This window comes from Melopsittacus undulatus, chromosome 6 (assembly GCF_012275295.1).
Source record: "Melopsittacus undulatus isolate bMelUnd1 chromosome 6, bMelUnd1.mat.Z, whole genome shotgun sequence".
In the NCBI taxonomy this organism is placed as follows: Eukaryota; Metazoa; Chordata; class Aves; order Psittaciformes; family Psittaculidae; genus Melopsittacus; species Melopsittacus undulatus.
The window spans coordinates 85,598,315-85,626,257 of record NC_047532.1 but is presented as its reverse complement, the minus strand read 5'-3'; the positions used below and the strand labels follow the sequence as shown (position 1 = coordinate 85,626,257).

General features: G+C 39.7%; 1 protein-coding gene across 3 annotated transcripts in view; it reads left to right on the top strand.

The window, feature by feature from the left end:
- The window catches only part of AFF2 (ALF transcription elongation factor 2), a 329,870-nt gene that overhangs the window by 28,926 nt on the left and 273,001 nt on the right, over positions 1-27,943 (top strand). Inside the window, exon 1 of one of the 3 annotated variants that reach the window (XM_031047127.2) lies at positions 4,496-4,527. The exons of the other annotated variants lie outside the window; for them this stretch is intronic. Coding sequence (XP_030902987.2) covers positions 4,505-4,527 — 23 coding nt within the window. The 5' untranslated portion in view covers positions 4,496-4,504. Of the gene's footprint in view, positions 1-4,495; positions 4,528-27,943 lie in introns of those variants that run through there. 3 annotated transcript variants of the gene reach the window in all.

Genomic DNA, 27,943 nt, shown 5'->3' with positions numbered 1-27,943 from the left:
AACTTCTGCTTTCAGCAGCACTTGCAAAACTCATTAAAACTTCTTCACAGATTTCTGAGCTTCCATCAAGCACCCGCTTAAATAAACGGGTTTGACTGTGTCAGTGCAGACAGGGCAGGACCTTTCTCCTTTTGCCTGTAAACAAGCCCTTTGATGAGGGAAGTGGTGGTTGTGCCTTCCAGCCCTGTCTAATATGCCCTGCTGTAGGGACAGGGAAGGGATGCGGGAGCCCAGCTACTCTGCCCAGCCCCTCCCTGCACCATAGCTTGAGGGACACACCAGCCCTGCCAGTTTGAGTGCATGCTGCATGTCTATCTAGAATACACTGTCCATTAACAGGTCCTGAGTATGTGCTGGGAGTGTTCTTAGGCTTTGGAGAACTGATATAGGGGTATACACACCTCTCTAGATGCTGGTGTAGTTTATATGCTGGATGATAATACAGGAGAGAAATTTATATGCGTGACATATACATGCATGCACAGTGTATGGTGAGTATATTACCACATACGTACAATATACCTGTATGTTACCACATATGTACAGTATACATGTATGTTCTGAAGATGCCTGTTTGCAGCATCACAGGGTGATCCAGTTGCAGCTGGTTTTCCGCACAGTTGGAAAATGGGCTGGTCAGCTGTGGTTTTCCTAGGTTCAGTACAGATGTGGCATAGTAACTTAATGGCAATCGGTTTTCTGTGTCTTGGATTTAAAAATGCCCTCTTCTGTGCTTAAGTATATACAACTTTATAATATGAAATAAACTAAACAGACCTATTTCTGAACAAAGCTTTCCCTATTGTGCAAGAGAAGTTTATTTTGACTCCCTTCTCAGATAGGTCAGCTCATTATTTTTGTTGTAGCTGCAGTGGCATAGTAAATGTGGCTCAGGTGTTCCCATATTGCTGTTACACGTCAGATGCAAGTTGGCTTTTGTAAGTAGTTTCTGTGTGTAGGATTAGATTTTAGCCGTGTTCTAAGAAGAAAAAGGAATTCAGAATATAAGAGACAAAAATAACTGCATGCCTCAGAAGCAGCAGGATGTAAATCTTGTATTGTTGTTTTGGTGATGAGATCAGTAGCCATTCATTACACATCAGTGGATTAAGAAACTATTATTGGCTTGGGATGGGGTTTCCAAATCTATCTGCTGACAAGTAAGGTTTGGGACCCAGTCATGTCTGCTGTGATGTTCTTTGCTTTTTTTCCCATTTCCCTTCAGTGTGTGGAGATTAGTATAATACATTTGAGTACAGTAAAAGGTCCAGACATCCTGGCCAACAACCAAAATGTGCTCTATACTTAATACAGCCTCACATTTCTCATAAATGGTCTGTGATCATTCCAGTCACAAATAACATAGGGAGGCTTTGAGACAGACTTTGTCTATGGTTATGAGTTCTTTTGTAAATAAAGCTAATTCTCAGGAGTGAGCATGAGTAATGGTTGATCCTGAAAAATGAGGAATAGAACTGTGTGTGTTTTGAAGCTGGGTGAAAAACCCCACATACTGTCATCTATTTATTTACTTCCATTACTCTGCACTTCTCCAAGTACAGAAACACAAGCAGAACATAAGAACTTATTGCAGATCTGCAAAGTCTTGTACAGTGGGGATTGCTCTTAGTTACTGCTATCAGCAGCAATAAATGTAATCATCATAAACCTCTCAGTCTGTGACTTCTGCAGTGACCCAAAACCAGATGAACTTTGCAGCATGCCTGAAAGGGGTTATCTTAAACTCTGGGTCTGCAGACTGGAGGAAAAGGTCAGGTTTCAGTGTTCCATGTTCTTCATGCAAAATACTCATCACTGGGAGGTTCTAGATCTTTGGGGGACTCTGATCATAATTGTTGTCATCTTTCATGTGAGGAGTAGGAGATTTTTTGGTAGTCAAAATTCAAACTGTCAGGAGTGTTGAAAGCTAAACCTAGTGTCTAAAAGCCTATGTCAGAATCAGCTAGCCGCTTGCTCAGATGTTGGAGCACAAGTGGCACATGTGAAGTGGGACTACAGAAGTAGGTAGCCCCAAGAGTACAGGCCAGCATCTTATTTTGAGGTGAAAACCACAAAGTACATCTGAATCTGAAAAAAAGTTTCAGTTCCTGAGTCTTTCCTAAGTTCCTTATGAAAACTCAGACCCTGCTTGTTTTCAAATGTTGTGTCCCTCATGACTCCACCATCCCTGACTGTACTTCAGTATCCATTAGTAAAAGAGAGGTCCTGGGGTTTGGCTTTGTTCCCCCTCTCTTAAGTGTGTGAAGGCAGGAATCTCAGTGCTATGGGGTGGCTCACCTGGCTATACTGAACTTGTGAATGCACTTCTTATGAGCTTGGTTTGACATGGAAATACATGTGAATAAACAATGTGTATGATTCAGTTCTCCCTCTCGTGGTCAGATGAGGTCCTTCCCCCAGTCTTCAGGTATGGACATATTAGATGTTCCTGTTTATTTGATGTAACCTGCATCTTTTGGGAGTCTCACATGTTTGTAGTACAACCAGGATTTAGTGGGGAAGTTACTGATAGTTCTTGAAATACATATATTGACTTTTTGCCACACTGTGAGTGGACAGATTGGAGATCTGAACTGAACTGCAACATTCTGTGGAATTGGATTAACCTTACTTATACACACCCCTCCTAAGTGTTTCTAATTTGTCTCTGTTTAGGTGTTAAAGTACTTCTGAAACATAGCTGTGTTTATCATTCTCCTGGCATTCCTGTTGACTCCAGTGGGTGATACAGTGTAAGCTCTGTTGCTTTTAAAGGATGCTGCAGTGTTGTTGACTTTGATAGGAGCATTGCTTTAAATAGGGAGAGTAGGATTTGCCTCTCTATTATGAGTCTCACTGTTTGGAAAGCAAAGTTCTGGGGATTTTGTTCAATGATATTTAAGTCTCCCTAGAAGCAAAAAAAACCCCAAAACCTCAAACCAACCAAACCCCAAGTTTAAAAAATTGCACAAATGTGCAGGATTAAGCATTCCAAAATCAATTCTTCATTATCATTTCATTGATTTCAGATCTAAAAAGGAAACTAAAAGAAGAAAATTGTCAGAGATATTCTTTGCACAGGGCTTAACAGCCGTTTTCTGACTAAATGGGTATTTGAACAATACCAAAGCTCTGTCATGGACAAAGCCACTTCACCAATATGCCTTTTGTGCAGTTCTATCACTAAGGAACAGAAGTTTGTCTTTATTAATATTTCTATTTCACAAGTATTTTCTGCTCTGTGCCTCATTTTAAAGTGTTGCTGACACTTACTTTCATTCACTAGCATGAGAAAATAAGTGCCCCATTTTAAAACTGCAGTTAAATTCTGAAGCAAGAAGTTTAATTGCTTATTATGTATTTCCGAGTTAGTTTCCTTTAAGAATTGGCCAAAGATTTTCCTCACACAATTCTTGACTCGGAGTTTGTCCTTTAGCTAGAAGATATTGATTTGCTTTGTTTCGCCCCTGTGGAGAGAGCCTTATCTCTAAGACTGGGTTTTGTTACGATGAGAGTTGACAGAATTCAGATTTAGTTGGGTGAAATCTGTCAGGGTCAGTAAAAATGTTAAAGAATTACAGTAAGAAAATGCGATTTTAATCTTGCCTTTTTTTGGTCAAAGGCAATTTTTTATGATGCAGAGATTTTGGGGAGTTTAAGCTTATTACAGTAATTCATGCTAATTGTCTCATCTGCTTCCTGTGTAATTTGTTTTCTATGAATATCAATGCCTACATTCATTTAATCCAAAATAATTAATAGCCAAACAATTAATAATGAGAGAGAGAATCTGAATTGAAAAGAACTTTAAAAGATGTTTAAATATATTAATGATTGTTAGGCCAGAAGATAAATATTACATTTCTATTCTATCACAAAATCTGAACAACTGATACAAAGTTATATGATTCTTTTTGTTATGCAGTCAGTATTATTTTATTAGCATGCATATTCTGGCAAGTCAGAGCTCAGGCTTATGTACCATAGTTCAGGTATTTTGCAAGCTTGGTTAAAGGGTACTGGCTGTAGATGGACAGCCCAGACTATTTAAGTGAAGTGCAGTGTCTGCCTCGCTGATGTAAGCAGGGAGATAGGTGCCTTTGAAGAGTGATTCAGCAGCTCTCGGTGCTGACTAATCACTAGATTTAGCCACTAGCAAACGCAAGATCCCTGGTGATGTTTGAGCTCCTGCCTTTTAGGGCTGGCATAAGGCTCTGACTCAGGGCTGTATCTGCCCACTAATGATCTAGTGCCTACAGCCGTCTCCTTATGCAAGACATCTGAGCCCATCTTGTTTCCTTAAAACTGACAAAACCCTCAACAGAATGTTTCTGCCTTCATGGTACTTTGGCTTTTCTGTAATACCCTGGGGACAGAACATGGCTTTGGGGCTCTCAGAACCCTGAGGGGGCAGAACCTGCTGCCCTTGCCTGGGAGAGGGTATCCTGAAGAAACCGGCCTCATGCACCCGCCTACAACACAATGAGCTACAACACAACCGAAAATGCAGCAGTCACAGCGCCAGAAGTAAGTCTGATCCTGCAGCCTTGTGGCCTGGGAGTCACCTGAAGGGGGTTGGTTGAGTCTCTGGTTGGAAGTGCTTATGTTTTCTAGCAGATAGGAATCAGACAAAATAATCAGGATCACTACTTATAGTCTTGGCTGACAGATGTGAGCTGCTGTTGTAACACGGGAGCATGCGCATTGCCCGTAAGGTTATCAGGACCTATGCGAACATGACTTTCATACCACAGTGGGGTGCTTTGGGTCCAGAGTTGTTTCTCAGTGTCATTTGTTCCTTTTGGTTTTAGCAGGTCTTTCACACTGTTGAGAAAAGGGTGTTAAAAGTGTGAAGGTGGATTAAGTGGATGTGGAGGCAGTAGGTGAGAACCTGTCTCTGGCTCCCCAAACCTGCTGCGCTCATCTATGCTCTCAGGCATGCTTGTGACATAGTGATGTGGAGGGTTAGCCAGGTGTGGCTGGAGGTGGAATGTGACCTGGCATACAATTAATTACCTGGTCTCTTACCGCTGGCATCTATCTTCAGTCACCAGGGGACAGTGCACCCTTGGTAACTTCTTTCCTGAATGTTTTAGAGGATTGGCTTCAGATCTTCCTTCTCAGCAGCTTTCTGGCGGTCTCTATACTTAAGGGACCCCACCAAGCAAATTGGTGGGCTCCATAAGTATGTTCTGTAGATGTTAATTTTCCTTACTACAGGTATAGCTACGAGCTGTAATGGAGCAGGCATAGCTTGGCCATTCCAGTTCTGTAGCAACAGGCTGATGTGCCTACTGCTGCCTGGCACAAAGGACATGGTAACGTTAGTCGTCACAGTCATGTTTTATGTGTGGTTATCCAAACCAGAGGTAGTTTGCATTTCTAAAGTGGAAGCTTGAAAGGACAAAAGGGATAAGGAACTTTGGGTATTTTTTTAAGCATCTATAAAATATCCTCAGCCTCAACACTGTCAATTTTAGGTGTCAGTTTCTTCATTCACTTGAAATCTTGACACATGCACAGGCTGCCAGGACAAATGCTATCCTGCCTTCCAGCCTTACCCCAGCTATGCATTTATTCTGCCTGCCTTGTGTTGGTGCTAGCTTTTAGGATGTCACGCTGTGAATCAGATAAAGCAAATCTTCCTGCCGAAAGAATTCTCTTATTTGTTTGTTTCTTTATTTATTTATTCAGGGATGGCATGGGAATGGGAGGGAGGGAAATTACTTTGCAGCCAGATTAATTTCCTGGTCTCTGCCTGAATGCCACTGCCAACACAAGGAGGGGAGCAAAATTACCACTAAATTAAAGTGTTTGTGGACTACCATCTCAAGGTATGAAAGAATAAGCATGATCTTGAGGTCCTTTCCAATCCTAACTCTTCTATGATTCTATGAGTAGTTTGTTAATATGACTTTGTTCTAGGTTTTGACATGTTATAGGTTAGGACCATATGTCTATAACCATTATTGACTCTTGAAATGTAGAGTAGTCATTAGGCATGTTTTGTGGCTTTTCTGAGTATACATGTGTGAGTACTGCGGTATTCTTTGATACTAGATGAAATACATTCATTGGTGGAGAAACATAATTTGACTTTGTACCACAATAGCCTTAGCATGAATGATTGTGCTGCATCTGCTTGATGATGTTTGTGCCTTTTAAACACATGCTCTTCTGAAGATTTTTCATCTAATTCGCACTGTTGAAACTTGGCTGTTTACAAAGGGTGAAGATGCTGAATAACTCCATGGTCTGTGCTAGCCCTGTGGCCATGGTGCTAGCCCTGTGGCCATGGCTTCTAGTCTTGCCATTGGCTTAGACTGTGTATTTTTTTCAACTTCTGTATATGAATTTACCCAGCACTGCACTAAAGAGTCTGAACAGTCTTACAAAGTGATTTACATTAATAAAGGATACAAATTCTCTGTTGGTATTGCTATTATAGAAGTCTTGCTGTAGAATTCTGATTGGTCTTTAATAAATGATCTGCATATCAAAAGTAAGGAATGAGTAATTCTGGTCTCTGTACTTCAAATCTGTAAACATAATCATGGTAGTTTGGTTATAAATTTCCTGAAGCAGACAGTTGTTTCAAATGTAGCTTATAGCTTACGCTGAAGTGAATATAACCTGGATAGATGTCTATCCTTTATAAATTACCAGGTTCAGATAGATATAGTGAAATACTTAAATTCATTCTGTTCCCATATTTTCTTAGCTTATTAAGACAGTACAATCTCAGTGGATGTGGGAAGCAGTAGGGGAAAAACCTTAAATACACTTGAATAAACAGATTTCCAGAGATGATACCATTTTTTTCATTCCCTTGTATATGTTTTTGAAAGTATCAGGACACAAAATACTTAATAACTTTGTAAATGTTGTTAGTTTTTCATGTTAAAGATTATACTTCTCCTTTTCTAAGCCTTTTACACAGAACTCCCTCAGTTTATGTGTGTCTCTTTGCATAAATACCAATAATGCTTTAATTTATAGGTGTTTGCTGTTGGGCTTTGTTTAAATGAGCTCCATCCAAAAGGAATCAGAGCCTTCTATTCCTGCAGAAATGAATAAACCACATGAGGTGAATTTTTATACAACCCATTTCAAACCTGGAGTTTTCAGGGTATAATTTAGATATTGCATTGGTGGTTTATGACCATATAAAGTGTAGGTGTGTAGGTAGGAGGTTAGATAGATGTACTTGTAAATGGCTAGAAGCAAAGAGGCTGAGTATGGTCTCCAGCAGTGCATTTTTCAGCTCACAGTTTCACATCTCTATCCTAAGGCATTAGATGTTACTAATTCTCCCAAAGCTAAAGATTTGTTTTATAGAAGAAAATTCTGATTTGATTAAGATATTGCTTCAAGACCTAATGTTTCTTTAGCAAATCATGCCACGGCTGGAAATGTACATGATTGGAAATAAACTGCATGTTATCTGAGGAAAAGAGGATGGAATGATCCTGCAGAAGCAATGTTTAGTGTAATGACAGTACACTTTAATTATAGCGCTGCTTGCAGGCACCACTACATACTTACTGTTGTGTCAGCACTTTTGTTGTTAACCCTGTGTTGCAAAAGTTTGTAATTTTGCTTTAAAAAAATGAAGAAATCTCCTGGTTTGGGTTCAGGCTTTGTGCTGCATGTATGGAATAAACTTTTAGTTAGGGCCTGAATTGTACTTCTTGTATCCCTAGGCCTTCAAAGTGTATAGCTGTAGAAATCATTGTATCTATTTAATAGGATGTATGTTTTCTACTCTGCCTGATTTTGATGGTAAATTTCAGTTCAGTAAATGACTAGACTGTGTTGTGATCACTTCAGATGATCTTCAGTAAAGCTCTGAGATACTTGACCTTGAAAATTGGAAGGGATACGTATAAAGCCAGCATTTTCCTACTCAGTATTGGAGTTAAACTTAAACTTGGCTTAATGTGTTTTTATATGATTACCTATAATGGCTCTGAAGGATTGTTAAGGTCTGAAATAAGCCTTGAATATGGCTTAAAAGGCTGTTTACACAAAAATCTGGAAATACTCTAAAGAAGCTATTATGACTAGTTATGTAAAGTTACAGAGTAGCTTTTAAAGTAAACATTTGAAATTTACTATGGCCATACAAGTGAGAGTGAAATTAAATAACTTTTTGACTAAGTCATCAGAATGCTCTTTATCCTATTTTGCTATTGATGAGACAGTAATAAAAGCCGAGCAAATAAATGTGCTTGTACCTAGAATGTCTCATCCTGCAAATGCGGGAATCTCTGGACATTTTTTAGCAGTTCTTAGTCTCTTACCCTCTCTTCTTTCTAATTTCCAGTCTTAGATTGTATTTTACTTCTTTCTGAGAAGTGCTGGCAAGTGGCTCTTATCAAGAACAAATGATGCCATAAATCAGGACCAAAATCAATGATGCTATGGGGCTGTAATAGTGAGATGCGGTTATGTGGGCCTGAGTGTTTTACCTGCATCTGAAGCCAAGAGTGAGGCCCTGAGTACTGTTCCAACCCTTGGCTTCTAATTTACTGGCAAGTATATATATATATACAGCTGTTCTGTCTCAGAGTGGAGGTATCAATATTAAACTCCTGTTTTAATATGTCTTTCCTCATAATGCAAACACAAAAGAGCAAGTGGACATTCACAGTCAAGTAGCATTGCATAGGAATACAGAACAAACTTAATCTCCTCCATCCTAAATACTGCTAGAGTAGGATTTAGGACTGGGACTGGCTGAAAAGTCTGGCAGCATATTGGCTCCCTTATTTTCTTCTGAACAAGTGCTCTCCGTAGGGGCAAAGGATACTGGGTGCTCAAATAGGATTGGTTCCTTCAGCTGGAGGAAGGCTTATTTGCCCAAAGCAACAGGGTCCTTAACATCATGACTGCCCATTTTTGGCTGTAGTTACTGGTCTTCCCTCTGATAGGTGGTAGTATAAATGAGGCATGATTTGTGCCGCTGGAAAAAGGCCATGTGTGTTATGCCAAATATAAAATGAGAGGGCTGATATGAGTGCTTCTTGGACATGTCTTTCATTACCCTTTATGCTTCTCTTTCCTAATAGAATTTGGAGGAACCAAACACATGCTGCATCCAGAGTTTTATTAGAGTGCTTTGCCTCGGGCCCTTAACTCCTTTAGCTGGTCATTACCTGACCAGTAAAGACCTCTAAACGGATCATTAATGCTTAAGTAATAAACTGTTTCACAAGACTGTCTTGTACAGAACCTCTTCTATCATTTTTACAGTTACTGTTTTATAGATAAATCAATGACCAACAACTGGATATTCTTGTTTTGCTACATAATCTCCTAATAGCGGCCACAGCAAATAGGTGGTTCTTCAGTTAACAGTGTTCAGGAGAGCTGGAGATGGCCACATGCAAGTGGGACCTGGAGTTAAATGTAAGGTAAACTGGAAATGAGGTAAAGAATGAAAGCACATTCTGCTGTTACTAGAATAGAGTATCTGCTCATAAAGGGTGCTTGCTTTTTGGGTTTTGTTTCTTTTCTAGAAGTTGTATAATTTCAGTAAGGTGGCTTTTCTTACCCACTACCATGGTAGGTACAAGTAGGCCTCAGTACAGTCTGATGTTGGCAGAGAGATATTTCCTACTATTGCAGAACTAACAGTTAATAATGTGAGTCTTGCACTCTACCATACATCTGTTGTCTTCAAATTTGGCACGTATCAAACGTTTTCTAGATATGACAGTGAACGTTAGCTGTGGCACACGTTTTTCTCCTGGTTCTCAACATGAACATTCCTGGCCTCTCCTTTGGCCAGCATATCCGTTAAAACAGGTTTCTGTGCATGAAGATGTATGGAGCTATTTCCCCCAGGAAAGGCAGAAAGAGAAAATGTATAGGAGGTACCCATACAAATTTTTGGCAGATGATCAGGCAGTTGACACTTCCGTCCTTGTTAACATCAGTGTATCATTGAGTGACAGCTGAGTGCTGGAATAAGCAATCCAGACATACACCTTTTTTCTCATGTTAGCCTTAGAGGAGTGGCAGTCTGTGCTGGGACTGTTGAGCTTTATTTGTTTGGGTTTTGGCTTAGCTTTTTTTTCCCTCCCTGTGTTTCCCCATAATGCATGAATGTTCCAAAGCAGAACAAAATTTGATGCTGAAAATGGTTCTTTTCTGACACTGTGTTTCAATGGTAAAACGGAGCAAAACTTCATGAAAATTGATGACTTCTTGTGTGATTAGTGCCCACGGAACAAACAATTTGTAATTATGTTTATAAGAAATTTCAGATATGTCAGTTATGGCAATGTAAAACAATTAATATTGAACAGCTGTTTCTATGATGGGACTAACTTTGGCAAAAAAAATTACTGACTTGTTTCTCTTCAGCTCTGCATTGAATTGAGTTTTGCATTTGAGCTGTTATCTTGAATCTAACAAGAAAAAGGGTTAAAAAATGAAACAAGTTATTTATTGAAAGAAACAATACAAGAAATACTTTTTTTTTCCTTCTGTTTTCAAGAAAAAAAAGTAGCTTCTTTGAGTAAAAGGCTTAACCTTAACCAGATACACCAAGGGCTTTGAGGTGACCTCAGCGCTGCACATCATTGTGCTAGATCCTCAAAAGATGGTGCTGAAAGTCACAACATTATCTATAGGGACACAAGAACTGGGTGCTGATTTAAGTTTAAGTAGGGATGAATCTGACACAGCACTTTCTCAGTTTACAACTCTCATGACATTCTTCACACCTGCAGAAGGATTTTAATTTGTTAAAAGCAAAAATTCACCAGTGCTAAGGTAGGATTAGAAGACAAGAAATGCTTCACAGGTGGCAGCTCCATGATTGTCCCATTGTCATCTTTGCAGAGATGTAGACAGTGGTGCTGTAACAAAACCAGTGTTTGTGTTGAATGCTTCCTTCAGACTCACTGGACAGAAGCTGTCCTGGGCGTCACTTTACTGTGTTAGAACGACATCAGGAATCAATTTGGTCCCATCTGCAATCTCCTAATATAATCAACCTCTATTCTGTTTAGTTCAACTCCCTACCTACAGTAAGTGATTTGTATGTGCATGAATATTAAACTTCCCAAGTAAACGTGCGAGTAAATATAAGTTGACTATAAAAGGAAGTTATTTATGTGCACTGAAAATGAGTGCCCATTATTGTTTTTATAAAAAAAGCATTATATAGCAGCATCACGGTGTGAATAATGATCATTGCTTCCTTCTCTGATGGGAGAGAACAGCAGATCCCAAATAACATCTTTGTATTACTACTTTCACTTCTGGTTAGTGTAGTCTCTGTTAGTCTATTTGTTGTAAAGATTTTCTTCTCTAATTTTTTAAAGTCAAACCTCTGTTAGAGAAATGTTTCACGGCTCAACAGCTCTTAGTTTTCTTATATGACTGACTGCAAGTGTATTTGCCTAGTGATTACAACAAGGCAGATACAATATTTACAAGCCTTAGCAATTCCTGTGCAAATGCAGTCTCTGGAGAAGGGCACAATAACAAAGCAAGCAAACATCACAGTTATCTAAATAATAAGACGTTGCAGGCATTGGGGGGGTGACTCACAACGTGGATGGGAACCCTGGAGTCTTAGAGTAATTTACGGGGATGCTGCAGAGATGGATTTCATTTAAATACAGTAACTGCTGAAATATTTCTAAGTTAAAAAGTCAACTAGTGGTTAAGTAAATATCCTCTTGACCCCTTTTAGCTCTTGTGATGTACTGTTGTTTTAAAGTATTTACTTTGAAATGCTTGAGTCATAAAATGACCCAGGAGAGATGGATTGACCACAGATAGTTAATGCATGGGATTGAGTTGCTTAAAATTTAAACCCCATGCCCATTTTTTATCTAATCTATTGTTCTTTAATTGGATGAATGAGGCTATAAATGGAGGGCTGGGGAGGCTAGAAAAAAATTGGTGGAAAAAAAAAGCATGGTTTCCTATAGTACTGCAAAAAGCATTAGGGGGGAAATTTAGAGAAGAACAGAGATTCCTTCTTGTTTCTATAGAAACCAATAGTGATCAGGAGGGGAAAGGATTTCTTTCAAGTGTACATTTTAGTGAGACTGGCTCAGCAGCTCAGCACACTGGAGGGCCAGGGTAAAAAAACCTCAACCCTCTAGCGGCTTGAGCTGCGGTGTTCCTGCCCCTGTGGTACCAACTGGAATGAGGATAACACATCACGGGGAGTCTCTGGTTTGCACTGCTGTGAGTGAAGAAGGCTCTTTGCACTGCTGCGTCCCCTGGGGAGTGCAGCCTGGCAGGAGGGCTCCCAGTGACTGAGCATCGCTGAGATGGGAAACCAGCTGCAACAGAGCGGGCACGAATGGGATGTTAAAAAGGGGGAGAGGACAAAAGAGGGGAGAGATACTGAAGGAGAAGGGTGCTGTCCTGTATCAAAATGAACAATGTTAATTGTTATGAAGCAATAATCTCCTTTGGTTTTATCACGAGAGAATCATGGCCACTGAAATACCGTGTGTCAAAACGATTACAGCCAGGACTCAGTGACTTGCCTTTTGAATCATGATCTTCTTCCTAATGTACTACATAATACATAACCCCTTCCACAACAGAATTATATTCTTAATTATGTTCTGTTTTCCTAGTATTACCTAAGTGTTTCCATAAAGAGCAGATTAGGAAAACATTTGAAAATCAAATTCTAAAGCAAGTCTAAATCTTAATCAATACAGTACCTTCAACATAATCACAGGATTCCTCCAAATGAGCTCAGGTCAAATGCAATGTCAAAAATAAGGCAGTTTCAATTTGCTGCAACCTGACGGATCCAAGAAGTGACTGAGGAATATCTAGTAACTGGCAAAGACACCTCTGTTTGACATTTACTTTCGCATGTAAACAATGGAGCACTGCATATTGGCATCTGAATGTATTAGCTGGTGGTGATCCAAACCCTGGAATGAATTTAGATGGTTTTCCTTTCTGTTTATAAATACATAATCTTGATAACAAGGGAACATTTACTGCAATCTTGCTCTGCAGTTGTCAGAGGCGAATGAATCATTTTGAAACATAAACCTCCTCAGATCTCAAAAAATATCAAGAAAAACATAAAACATAAGGGAAAAGGATTATAAAATACAAATAAAAAAGGTTCTTAACATATTTAGAGGCCTATGGGCTGTAAACGCTATAGATTATCATTAATGAAACTCTCTGCCAAGTACACAAACCACAGTTCGGTAGCAGCTGTTAAGCAAGCATTGTTCAAAGCTGGATAATCCCTTCAACATTATACGTTGTGGCTCTGTACCTCTTCCTATTAGTAATCAGATAATTGCCTTGCATTTTCTTTTACATATTTTTCTGTCAAAATTCAGCTTCATTCCTCTTTATATCAAAAGGCTTTATCTTGCAATAATCACTTAGGCAAAAATCCCTCAGAGGTCAACAGGCAGGGCTGTGGTTTCCTTTATGTTCTGGAAACCTGGTGTAATAGAATTCAGTAACTCAGTTCTGTGGTGTTACTTTGACTTTACAACGCTAAAACAGAAGAATCCCACTCTACAAAAAAGGGGCGTGAACTGCATTATAACTTAGATATGTTTTTTGTATCAAATGGGCTCTCCTAAATAATTTGGGAATTAATTGAAAATACTTTCTGCCACTTTTTTTCTGCCACTTTAAATATAAGTTTGCTGTTACATGTTGGGAGGAGGAAGAAAAGGTGGGAGCCTATCTCATTCCATTTGTCCAAGAGTTCAGGCCTCATAGGAAGCTTTCCCAGGACATACATAAGTATCTTAAAGGGAGAAATTTGGAAATGATGACAACTATTTTTTTCCAGCATTAAAATATCCTTAGGTCATAACAACACAGCAATAGTGAGCCATAGCCCTGGCAATTGTGAGTTCCCTTGAGCTCCATTGGCTGTTAGGGTTGAACGGGGAGAGAAGCTTATCTTGCACTTCTGGAATTTCTCATAACCCCACAACAAAGCGCTATTGATTTTTGTCAGCCAGGCAGGAGGGGAGGAGGGATTGAGGAAGGTCATATGTAAATGTGCTCAATTTGATGAACAGCTGGACCAGACATTACTGAGTCTAGAACCTCACCTGTGCTAAGGAAATCCATGTTGTAAGCCCTGAATTGCGCATCTGCTGTTTCCTCTCAATTAGCAAATTGTGTCTCTGCATTGGAGTGTTCAGGCTGACAATACTTACTGACACGGGCCATTCAGTTTAAAACCACCACATATTTTTGATGGGCACTGGCTTCACAAGCTGTTGGCATCAACTTTCTTAGTCCAAGATCTGGTTCCAATTCCAAACATCAAAGCAGATGGAGACATAATTCACAGAGCAGAAAATATGATTCATCCTTAAACCTGCAGGGTTGCAGGGACTGTTTCTGTCTAGTACTTAAAATTATTTTACATCACAAGGCATAAGCAGAGGTTTGAGAGATGGTGTCACACCCCCCATGGGCAAGGCATAATGGATATTTTCTAGCTAACGTATCTCTGTACAGGTGTAAAAAAGGAAGAAGAAATTGCTTTTAAGGAAAATAAAATTGCAACATTTTGTTTTCAAGAAAATGTAATTCTGTCTGTTCATTGCAGAAGCAATATTATTAAATGCCAGTCAGCAGGAAAAATTAGAGAAAGGATGGTCTGAAAGACAAAAAGAAATGCATTTTTCCCCCATTTTCCAAAAAATAAATTATCAATGAAGCAGGAGCTGTCTTTAGGCAAGGTTTCAGGAGGCAGATTAAATAGCAAAACTATTTCCTTGTTCTAGTGAGACACAGTTTGCATTGAAGATGGGAATTTAGGGGTATTTCTAAGGGAAAAAGTCTTGCAGTGAAACCGCAAATTGAGCAGCACTGCACATAGAGCAGCAAAATCACTGATCCTCCTAGCAAAGTAATTCCAATTAAAAAGGCATCGTAACCAACAAAGTACAAATATGCTCATATCAGTTGCTGTGCAAGGAAGGCATGTATGAAGCAATAGTATTTTTCTAAAAGGCAGCTAAAAGGTTTGGAGAAAGTATTCCTCAGTTGCTTTGTTGTTAGAAGCCGCATTGTTCAGAGCATCTGACAACAAATGTCTTCTAGCATATGTATTAATTTCTAGTATATTCTAGAAAAAAAAACCCCAAAAACAGCTCTGCAAAGATTAAGAGTTTTAGGTGAATTTACCTACATTAGGATGTTAATCTTGTACATTTTCAACAAAGCACTCAGACATCTAAGAAGGTGGTGACAGTAGTAGTTTTTTGTACTCTGTTTGGATACAGCCATTTGGGACTTGCTGGAGTGGTGGTTGGCTTCAACTTAAAGATTTTCTTGCCCTTAATTATCTTTACAGTTGCATAAAGCTCTTGCATTGTCTTGGCAGTCGTATGTTGGTTTGGATTTGCATTTCTTTAGAATAGAAAATATGTTAGGATTTGCCCAACTGTCTCAGCAGCACTGCTACAAAGGCTAAATAGTCTGTGATTGGCTCCACATTTGTAGAGGACTTAGTAGCCAGTGGTACAGGGTGGTTGAGGGAGTTCACAGGTTAACAGTTGTGTGTAGAACATCAGCTCCGAGGCTAATCTCACTGAATGTTTATGTTTGATTGTTCGAGGTAACACTGGCCAACTACAAAGGTTGTCCTGGGGTCTGTTGCTCTCGTTTTAACTTACAAGAGCGTGTTAGTCATAGATGATCTCTAAAGCTCAGATAGATGGACAATATTGAGGAATGTTAATCTTTGGGTATTGGGCATGATTATGAAAATAAACCACTTTGTCTCCATACTCTGTTAATTATTGGCATTTTGCCTTTAATGCAAGTGCAAAGGGAAGAAGAGATATGTAAAACAGTTGAGAGAGAAACTGGGATAAGAGTCAGATCCCATAACTAATCCTGTTGTATTTCTCAGAGAAGCTGCAAAGCAATCAAGTAAGACATTGAACACTGCTTTCCTCCCCCACTTCCCCTTCTTTTTACCTGGCCATATTCTGGGATAAAACGTTGTTTCTGAGAAGTCTGAAACACAGCTGACCTGGTTGCCAGGCAAATAGAGAGCCTGAGACTTTTCTTGTATTTTAAAAGAAAACAAACCCCAACTGTTCACAGTTCCCCTTGAGTGGGATCCAGGAATGCCTTCAGCAGTTGACTCCAGATGATGGAAGGCTCAGCTTCAAGTAGAAGCCAGCCAGCTGCCATTTGTGATTTGGGCAGTCTGCTTTGGGTGAAATGAAAAGGTTGAAAATCTTTGTCTTATTTGAGGGGAGAAAACATCACCATTTATGTCACTGGCCAAATGTGGGGACTTTGAGCATGGTATTCTTATTAAGTGATTATTCACATGAGATAAACAAACTGCTCTGACTTCCCCACTGGAGGAAATTTGCAAAAGCAAATATTTGTCATTGAATGGGATGAAACATATGCTTTGGAAGTGAAAATGGAGAATTAATATACTGTTTTAGGAAGGTACAGCTATTAAAAAACCAAACAAAAAAGAAAGAAAAATAAATCTGAAAGGAAATGACAGGGGGGAAGCTTTGCTTTCCTAGTAATTTGCCCCCTTCATTCTGTGTTTAATTTAGTAAAGCAGTCATAAACGTTGCTAAACAGTCAAAAAATTAAATGTTGCTGTATAATTTATGATGGTTACAGGATACATGAGAGTGCACTTTAATTAGCAAATTGCATGTTTATTTTATTTGCTTAGCATATAATTTAGATTGGATAAATGTGCTTTGACTGGCTATGGCACCTTGGTATCCTCATTCGGTATCATTTTTAATCACATTGTTTTGGAATTTTATTGCAGGATTATACAGTTGATATAACAGTACACAATTAAGTATGCTCAGTTCACACCTTGCTCTTGAGGAAATTACTTTTTATCTGTATTTCGATGGAGCACTTTGTATGGCAAGTAAGAACTTGGGAGCAATAAAGAATGTGCACTGTGGGCGCTACAGCTGCAATATGAATAGTAAATAATAATAGTAATGATGGTGCTCTGTTGGTGAAATGTGTTCAGGAGGAAGATAAAAAACCCAACAAACCACATACAAACCCTGGAAATAAGTAACTGGAAATTATTATTGGATCTGTAGTGTACTAGATGTATTATAACAAGATCTTCATGTTCCAGCTAAACTGCGGGAGGATGAAGATTGTGTTGGGTGCTGTACACAGCCAGAGGGGGAGAGGTTTTCATCCCACAGAGTTGGTGATGCAGAGTGTAGGAGATCATTGGACAAACCTGCTATCTCAGTCCTGAGTCCTGCTTCTGCACCACTGCTATACTGTGACCAGCATCAGGATACAGACCAGTTCATAAGATGTTGTGAGTGTGAGGAGTACCATAAAGAGAGAGTACACTGGGAGAGGCACGCACAGGCATGGTGTGTGTTCCCATGGTTCTGAGACTTAAAAGCATTTCTGCACTGTTTTTGCTTACTGCTGTATATTTGATCATGCTCAGAGAGTGTTAGTCTGGGATCGGTTCATGGTATTCTGACTTCGATAAGCTTTGAATCTGGAGGGCTGTTTTCCCTGTTGTTCACTTGGCTTTTATTTTATGTAGTGACAAGACTAAAGGAAGGCTGTATCCATGCTTTGGGAAAACTCAGATTCAGCCTTACTATTTAAATCCCCACTTCAGGTAGAAGGTCAGCAGCATGTTCCGATAATCTGTAGATGTTAGTGGAGAATGTAATAGGGCTGTAACTCTGAGATTCTGGAAAGTAAAAATAAACAGGTTTGGGTTTTTTTTCAAACAGAAAAAATATTTGCTGAACATATAGACATTAATAGATAATATTATTTTTACAACTAAAATGTGGAAGGAATATAAATATAGAGCATTTAATTGAGATCCAGACTATAACTCAGCAGTGGCATTTTATATAGTGGTTTGACTTACAAAATTCTGCAGAAAAGCTATCATTTTCTCTCTCATTCTATAGACCTTTTCCATAAGGGCTGTCTGAGTATTACATATATGCCAGTCTGAGATCCCAGGCGACTCTCTGTCGGGAAGATTGATGCTGGGCCAGATTATGCTTTCAGTCACACAGGTATAAATCTGGGGTAACTCTATTGTCTTGCTTCCAGTGAGCAGAGGATCTGGCCCACTTCCCTTTTTTCTCTGCCTTTGAGTAATTGGCCCCGTAATGCGCCAGTGCCGCTCTGTTGTGATTGGCACTGACCGTTTTGCTGTGACAGGACGTCGGCGGTGGTATGTACTGCTCGAGCACTGACATTCCTTACTTTGTTACAGTGTGTTTTGATAACGTTATCTGTAAAGAATGTTCCTTGCACTGATTATGGTTATTAAAATACACAGAGATCAACAGATACGGCAAAGAGCTGCTTAGTCACAGCTGATGTGAGAAATCTGATTTAATGTTTCACAATTTGAAACTATATCCTCTAGAAAAACACAGGCGATTAATCCCTGCTGCATGTGAGCTGGTTGACTTTGTTTAAAATAGGATTATACCAGGATGATAAACAGAGACTAGAATTAAAGCACCTTTTTGGGGACTGTTGAAATAGAGAAGGAAAAAAAGCTGAGGAATTTTTCTGTTTTGGGGGTTTTGTTTTTGTGTTATAGGGCTTTTTTTTGTTTGGGGTTTTGTTTTGGGGTATTTTTTAGTACTGATGTACTAGAGCATTTAAATAATATTTATGGGACCCGTCATGCCAATGTCATAGTGCTGTAAGAAGATATTTGTGGTATTTACAGACAGCAATGCAGTCCTTTTAAATATCTGTATTGCTCTATAAAGGCAGACAGTGCTTCCCAGCATTCCTTATGGAACACAGGGAGAATGGCATGGACCTCTTGAATAATTAATATGGTTTTCAGAGCAGTAGTCATGGAAACCCAGGCAGTGTCACATATATGGATTTTAGGAATTAGGCACGTTTTGAATTGCACACTTAGCCAAAAAAGAGCATGCTGTAAGTCCTAAAGATCAGAAGCATTTTCTCAGCGAGTCTCTTGTTTACACTGACAAATACACATCTCTTATATATTTCTCAATTTAAATAACATTTGGATGTCTAAAAATTTACATGGTAGTTATCTAAGGGGCCCTTAAAGGCACTAAGTGCCATAAATCATCTTTCAGATGTCTTACTTTCCCTCTTCCCTTCTCTTTTTTTCCTCTTCTTCATCCCAGACCCCTGAAGATACCAGGATGTAGGTTTTAAACTGTATAGCAAATTGCCGTTCACTTAAAGGACCACCACAGCTTTACCACTAAGTTGCTGGGCCCTTTCTATTAGTTCAGTTGTGTGGCTTTTTTATCTGTCTCAAAAAATGTCTCTTCAGGATCAATATCGTCATTACCTTGGGTGTGTATGTGGAAGAAGTCAACCAGGCAGCAGTGAAAAGCTATCATCCAGTCCTCAGTAATATTGTACGTGTAAAGAATAAAAATACATGGAAGTTATTTATAGACCATAAACCCTCTGGTTTCATAAACCATTTTATACTATTATTTGTCCAAGTCTATAGAGTCTCTCCTGAGTTCATGGCACACTCTAAAGCCTCTGTGTTTTATTTCTAGCTGTGTGAATGGGGAAATTAATTAGAAATACACTTAGCAATTTATGGACATGAAAAAGCCATTTGGCCCAGTAAGCCTGCTTTCTTTTACCTTTTTTCATCCTCGTTTTGTTTTGTTGCTCTCTTTCAATCTACTCTCTACTAATAAAAATATCAATCTGTTTCATAAACTCATTGAGACTTTGTGACAGGAATATTACTTGGCAACGTAATATGGCATATTCATCACTCTCTAAGCAAAATGATTTTTCTTTACATTTTGTGATCCAGATTCCTCAATTAGATGTACATTTGCAGCTTTCATTGAAGTCATTGAGAGTTTTATAGCTGCCACTGATAGCAGATACTGGCTCTTGATTTCCAAATGTGAAATGATGCCCACAGCTTGGTTTTTATCTTTTTCTTTAAGCTGATAATGAACAAGTTCTCTCCCTCTCCCACAACCCTCCGGTGTATTTAAAATTTTCCTAATAGAAAATAAAATACTTCAGTCCTTTCCTAACAGGAATTAATTCAGTCACAATGGACCTGTCTTGACAACATTCCTTTAAATAGCCAAGGTGCTTCAAGGTTTTTAAAGCTGCACCCCCTCTGCAGTAAAGCGAACTGTCATGTGTGATTCTTACAACTGTGGACAGAATTCCAGTTGTGAAGCAGTTATTAGAGAAATCATCTTACTTCCTATGATTTGTATTGCAGCCTTTTGTTGATGCATCTCTGTGTCCTTGTTGCGGTTGCTTTTATTGCAGCCATACACAGAACAAATGGCTTCAGAGATTTTTCTGCACTAAGCTCTAAATACCTTCCCAGTTGTTCTGAGCATTGTTTAGCCGTTCCTTTTCATGTGTATTTCCTCTTTCCTGGCTTATTACACTATAGCACTCTCAGCTAAGTTGTCCATCTCTAGACCTTTAAAAAGATGTATGTTAGTGATGGGATTAGTCATAAAATCAAGAAGATAAACTCAGAAAGATGCATAAATATCTGCTGCCTATTGGAAATCCCTCATAATTACCTAAAGATTTTCAAGACTCAACCCCAGAAATCCCATGCAGTTGATAATCTTCTCAATGTAGCATTCTCTGGGAAGAGTCACAGGGAGTTAATTAAAATGCTGAGTGTCCTTCAGACTCGTAGAGTGATTAGAGAAGTTAAAGGGGGACAAGAATATGGTCCAGACTGTAGCTGCGTGCAAGACAATTTACTGATGAGTCCAACTGATTGTCTTGGTTTCAGGACCGCAGCTCTGCTATTCCCACAAAAGCAGCTGGGGTAAATTTTCTGGGCATGTCTGGCTCTTCTCGTTTTCTATGCTAGTGATATAATAAGTGTGTGTGTGTGTATAGTGTGTATATATGTATATATGCTTTCCTTTTTCGATTGTGAACTGATATGGATATGATATAATCATGGTACCAGTACTGTTGTAGAGTCATTCCCACTCAGGATTGTTATATTTCCCTAGTCACAGAGTCATTTTAATGACAACTTTTGCAAAAACCCAGTTGTCTCCCAGTTTTAATGCAGAAAGTTATTTAGCAGTCATTTAGTTTTCCTCTGACAGAACTATACATATAGAGACACACACAAGCACGTAATGTTATAGTCTCAAACAACTGACGCTTCTGTCGTATCTGCAAGTAATCTGCAGTACCATCATTGCTGCGACCTTTCAGACTGCTGAATGTAAAGCAGATTCTTACCCTCTGGTGGTCTCTGTGGCAAACTAAAATTGCTCACAGATTGTGTTCGAACAGTGCCTATCAAGTCAGATGACAATGCAAGCAGCAGATCATCTTTCTGGTTGCACTGGCACATTTCCAATGCTACACCAACTGCAGTGTTTTACAATGCAATCTGTGGTTTGTCACGGGAAGTGTGTGCGCACCTCTGTTAGCTGTCACATACTTGCTCATAACCATTGTGTTCTCCCTGACTTCTACCCCCTATTGATGGAAATCCCTACTCTTGTTCTTAAGCCATCAAATCTCTGAAAATATTACTGCCTTTGTGGATCTGGGCTTTTTAGATTGACATTTTACAATAGCATCATGCCAGGTATTCAATGGAAGGTATTTCCATATTCTGCCAAATCTGCATCTTTTTCATAGGGACATTTTGAAGTCCAGGCAGGTGTTTTAGCAGTTGAAATTTTAAGTAGGGTACAATGCCAGGCCCCTGGGAAGAAGGCAGTGTAAAATGAAGCCAGTACAGAGTAGTGGGGTAGCACTGGAAATTCTCCTTGTGGGCTATTGAAATCATCATCTCCTGTCATGATCCTGTGGAAGGATGTATGTGGGTTAGGTTCTTTCCTGCAGAAAGCAAAATGACCACGATCACAGGTTTCATTCATTGCCAAAGAAAGTCTGTGTTAGACTGAGGGAATGAGAGGATCAATAAATGACAAAAACTGGTAGATAGATGAATAAAGGACACTGGTTTTTGGTTTATCACTGGAATTCACATGTGACTGTAACAGTGGCAGTCTTATCATATTTTGCCTTTGATAGACCTTTCAGCTGTATTAATTTGTCAGTTATCACCAAAAGATCAAACAAGGGGGGGGATATTTGTGTAAGCCAATCTAGGGCTTGACCTCTGAAGCCTTGATTCTCAGGGCACTCACATGGGGCAGGTGGGCTTGAACTGCAATTGTTATAATAGCATTCACTGAATTGGACTTTCTCTGGGATCCCTTTCTCCTCTCAGACATGCAGTGAAAAAAAATCAGGTAGGAGATTGATAGTCCATCCCTTTTCTCCTTCTCTGAAATCCTACATTGAAGTGGCTGCAGGAATATCAAAACTTAACACATTTATTTCTGGCTTAACAGAAGAAAAAATGTGTTTGTTTGGATATCTTGGTGTTCATAGTCTGTTTTCATCATCTGTCCAGGATTGTGTAAAAGGGCTGGTATGAAGCTAGATTAAAGAGGCTCAAAGCACAGCTGATCTGTCTTTTAATACATTGTCAGTAGACGAGACTGTCTGAATGCTGCAGTGGGCTTTAGATCTTGGTTCCATCAGCTCACAGTGGAGATCAGGTGAACCACTGTACCTCATAGAGTGAAAGAAACTGAAACCATGGATATTTGCCACAAATCTACATGGCACGTGGCCAGTTAAGAGCTGAAATAGGTTGGTATTAGCGGCAGGGAAGTCTGAAAATGCTCTAATCATACCTATCTCAGCAGGGCTCTTAGTGCAATGACAAGATGATCATCTTGACAGACTTGGAGAACTTTCTTCCTTAAACACACACACAAAGGCAGGAGAGGGGGGCTGGAAATGGGAGGAAGGAGAGGGAGAGATAGAAAAAGCTTTAATTTTGCTGATGTGGCTTCTTTAATTTGCTGTCAGTGATGCCACTGATGTTAATTCTGGCAGGGTTAATTATGAGAAATTAAAAAGCCGCTCAGAACAGACTGTACCCTTCGTACTCCAATAAAGAGGCAGCTCTGGCATGAGAAAATTTCTTCATTAATATATATCCCCAAAGGGCTGCTGCATACAGCTTTCTGAATATGAATCATAAACTCCCGGGGACCCTGCAGGAAGCAGAGGAGATGGGATTCAGAGGAGATTGACTGTGTTACTTTTACTGCTGCAGGAGAATGACGCTCAGGCTGGCAGGAAATCACCGTGCCGGTGACATTTGGAAAGAAGAAGTTATTAATTTGCATGTTGGCATGTTACAGGACTTGAAATAGGGTTTTAAATACGTTCCTCACAGACACTGGTGTATCAATGTTCGGTGTGTCAGTCTGTAATACATGCAGCTGTTAACATGGAGCTTAGCATAAGCATTGTAATTGTTTACCATTTAGTATTGTGCAAAGATGGCTTTAGGGCAAGCATTTATTTCTCGGGAAAATTCAACTGACTTCTCACAAGCTAGGCAGTATATACCCTAACCTAATACATTTTAGTAAATGGCAGTGTGCTTATACCAGATACATTGTATAAAGTAAAGCCAGAAGAATACCACTACAAATTGTAGAGCTTTAAAATTTAAGCTGAAAAAGGAATGTGTCCCAAAACAATAATCAATAATTTATATTGGTATAACTCGGCAAAGCCACATTACCAAGCAAATAGAAGTGCAAATGGAGCTAGATAAAAGTGAAATGCCTCAATGATATTAACTTTCAGCAGAAATAAAGTCCTATTGTTGAAAAATGGTGCACTCAGAGTATTTGCAGTGTAACTCTGATACTGACAGCATGCTCTGAAGTGCTGGTGCAATTTTGAAGTCTCTTCCCAGGAAAGGTACTCTGGTCTTTAAGTCACTACTACAAAGAAGGCAGTTAGATGAAGTTAGCTTACAGCACAGAGGCCTAAATGAAGGCCAGAGACAGTGAAGTGCTGGTACACAGTGTGTAACCTTTCACTCAAAATCTCAACAGTCTTCAGAAACATTATTAATTAACGTTAATAGCAGCTATAGTCCATGAATATTGTTTTGAAACTTGCTGTAAATGGTCATTCAGAGCACTGATAAAAACCAGTTGAGGTGGACCTCTAAGGAAAATGAAATGTTACTTACAACAGTTGAGAGTACTTGAGGACAACCTCTTAGGAAAAGAAGCTGTTTAAGCAGATGGCTGTTTCAGGCAGGTTATGTTTCTCTATTACTGTTGCAATTAGCAGCTTCAGACAGGAACAGTCTGGAATATAAAGTTAGGACTTGGGGAAAACTTCTCTGCATCTGCAGTCCCTCTGTGCTGGGATCTCTGTTTTAACAGTCTTTGTATTCCGAGATAAACCTGTTTATCAGTGTAGTTTTATTTTTCTGGTTGCTTTGTTAATTCGGAGCTGGAGGTGCAGGCAAATAAAGGGACATGCTCAAGGGCACAGGACAATGCAGGAGTGCTGTGACTGAGGAGCCAAGTTGGAAAACCTGATGGCCATTTTCTTTGTTTTAACACAAGAGTTCCACTTTCTACCTATATAACTAAACATCTGCTATCAAAACTAGGGAAAGATTAGGTATGTGCTATAAAAATGGCATTTCCTTTGCCACTGAAAAAATGGCTTTAACATTTCCAGGAATAAAGACCTCCTTTGTTTTCCCTGATTCTAATCCTTGTCTCCAATTTCACCTTAGAAGTGTGTGTCCCTCCCAAACCCTGAATCCCTGCTGTCACCAGCTGTGCAATTCTTGGCAGAAGCCCACTTATCAATGTTAAGGATGAACTTTGAGGCTCGTTGAATCATTCATTGTAATCCTCACGTAACAAACATAACATTTCAGCAAGATTTCTAATTACCTTTTGACTGTTTTTTCTCTGATGCCCTGTTGCTGTTGGAATGGCTCTCATGGCATACACAGAAATAAAACTAGACTGTAAATCTATCGGCTGTAGCAGTGGTAGGAAGAAAAAATGTACAAGGGAGAAGGTCACTTTTATAATTAGTGTAATATATCAACATGCTGGGAAGCTGAAATGGAAGAAGTTGTTAGGAATGGAAATTTGACTGAAAGTGAAAGTTCATCTGCTTGTCTCCTCTTCCCCAGTTCCCTTGTTACCTTATTCTCCAGAGCAGCCCTTCTGACAGCTCCTGGGTATACTGATCTCACAGTCTGCATCTGCAACCCAATACAGGGGCAGGGTTAGCTGCTTCTGCCCTCCTGGAGGATGACTGCTTTAAAATATTCACGTGGTAGAGATGGGCACTGGTCTCAGATGACTCCAGACCACTGCTTCCAGAGCCCTGGAGGGAGCAAAGCAGCAGGTCAGTGCAGGACTGAGTTGTGCAGCTGTGTCTTTGCTACTTCCTATTCAGGTCTGCACAGAAAATTATAAAGCCCTGTTGTGCCTGGTCCTTGCTAATTAGTGGCCACTGGACACCCAGTAGTTCCCAGTATTAATGGGAGGAACAGCAGCATGTGTGTGTCGGAGACCTATGGTGAGGATCGTCACAGCCTAGTCAGATGAGATAAACCTCGTGTACTGATACACATGGTATCAATTGGGAATCAATATACAGGATACTGTGACTGGGAATGGCTGCACTGAAGCCTTTTCAGAGCCTTTCGATTTCTAACAGTCTTTCCTAGACATCAGTTCAGGCAAAGATCACGAAAACTGCTCTGTTTTCAGCTGGATTTTTCATCTAAAATGCAGCTCACTCGCAACTTGTTACTGTCTAAAGAGAATGCTAACACTGCCACATTTCCTCATTAGCTTTGCATAAGACAGACTCCTGTGTCACAGCTGATGGAGCCTTTATGAGCCTTTTAGCCAAATGACTGATGTTTCCCTCGTTATGTCAGATCTGAGGGCACTGCTGGCATCTTTCTTTATTCGCTGTCTAACACCATCAATCGAGCAGCTGCCATGCACCCATGATCAGGCTGATTATTAAAATGTGCTCAGGAGGCTGCCGACACCAATTTTCTTTCATCTGAAGAGGCCAATATACACTGGCTCAAGCCGACAGTTATGTACATGGAATATTTAGTGCAGAAACTAGCAGGTTAGGCTGAGGCTGATTCTTTACAATCTGGATCCAGTCCATTGGGATTATCATTAAGATGTTATAGAAACAATGGTGATTTTTTTTTCCCCCCTGTCCTTCTCTCAATAGGGAAGTTGTTCTTTTTGTTGAGGAGAGCTTTCTCTAAAACACAGCCTTTCCTCTTACACCAAGATGGCCCTGGTGATGAGGGATCACATCTGTTGAAGAGCTCTTTAAATGTGAGTCCTGCTAAAAACAGGCAGGGTTGCTCACCCCTAAGGTTCATAATACTAGTTCTGCTCTGCTGTCCTTCATTCACTGACCTGTCAGTCTCTTTTAAAGAGAGACAGCACTTGCCTTCTTTCTGATGCTATTAGTGAAAAAGCCTTCTATAAACAGTGTAGTTCAGCACCATGGGCTGACCCAGCATGTCAGGGATTGATCAGGAGCTCAAGCTTACCCGGCGTTTTCCTACCCAAAGCAAGTGCAATGGCTTTGCTACATGTCTTGGAGCTCTCCTGTTCACCCATTTCTGCCTTTTGGGTCTCTAATCTTGAATGTTCTTCATCTCCAGATAGTAAGTTCAAATCTTTATTTTAAATGCACTTGTCACTTTGATATTTAAAGACGACCTGTGGAGGTTTGTTGGTTTTTTTAAACCTCATGGCCACGTTTTTAAAAAGAATATTTTAATTTTAATGGTAAACAGATGTAGTTTTGTCTTAGTACAGCAGCGTAGTTGTGCTTGACTAAAAGGTGTAGCCAAATGCTTGTCATAGAGAGGTTTTATACGTAGGTTCATGTACATATTATGAGTATATCACAACACAGAAGGAAGGAAAAAACCTCTACAGGTGTCTGGACAAGCCAGGCTGCAGAGCATTGACTTTCATCAAGTTCTTGTTGGAAAGAAGGGGGTAGAAGTTTTATACTCAGATGTGGTGTGTCCTCTCCTCTTGCCGTGTCCTTCCCAGTCTGTAGCTGTGCCCAGGCCTCCCTTTCTCTGCCTTGTCTTTCAAATAGTGAACTGGTTTCTGCCTTTGTGAGACTATTCATGCTGTCCAGTCGCTGCCGTGTTTAGACCCAATCTGTAAATGGGCTGGAGGGGGATTCTAGAAGCTGTGCGGCTTCCTCAGTTTGAGTTAACATTATACTGTCTGTTCTGGCCCTACAGGAAATGCAGACCCGAGCTGTATCACGCTGTATAAATACTCATTTTTCCATACCACAAATCAGTTTTTATTTTTCTCAAAAAGGAAAAAATAAAGAAGGGCATTAAGCTGCCTGTATTCCTTGGGGATGGGGTTCCCCCATAGACCCCATGGTAATCAAAACCTCCCTTAAACTCCTAGTACTGCTAATTATCTCCATAGCACTGCTGAGCAGTTAACACCTTTATTGTCTGTCTCAGGTTCACACCCAAGAGGTTATTTCTCTTGAAGAAAGCCCTCTCCTTAGGGAGAGACTAGAAAGGACAGGATGAGAAGGACTGAATTATCAAGATGCTGAGGGTGAAGCCCCAGTTACTTTGAAGCCTGTTTTGTTCCTGAAGTACCAGTAGGAGGGTTTGCTATAAGAGCCGGTGTAGGGACTTGTCATAAAGAAGAGAATCACAAAAAGAAGAAGGTTTGGTTATGGTCTTAAATCTGCAAGCAGCTGTGTGACCGTGGTGCCTTTATGACAGTAATTTTGTGTGGCAGAGTGTGCATACGAGTGTGTGTGGAGTGTGTGCTGAGAATCCAAAGACCATAGTTCTGTGCAATCTTAAAGCTCCTACTCTGAATGCTACAGAATCAACACAAATTCTAATAGCATGATATTCTGCAGTACTAAGAGAATATGTTTTCCGTGGCCCACCTGCTAGTGTAACTAATTAACAGCCATTCTCATTAATTACATTGATCAGGATCATAAAATAATTCCA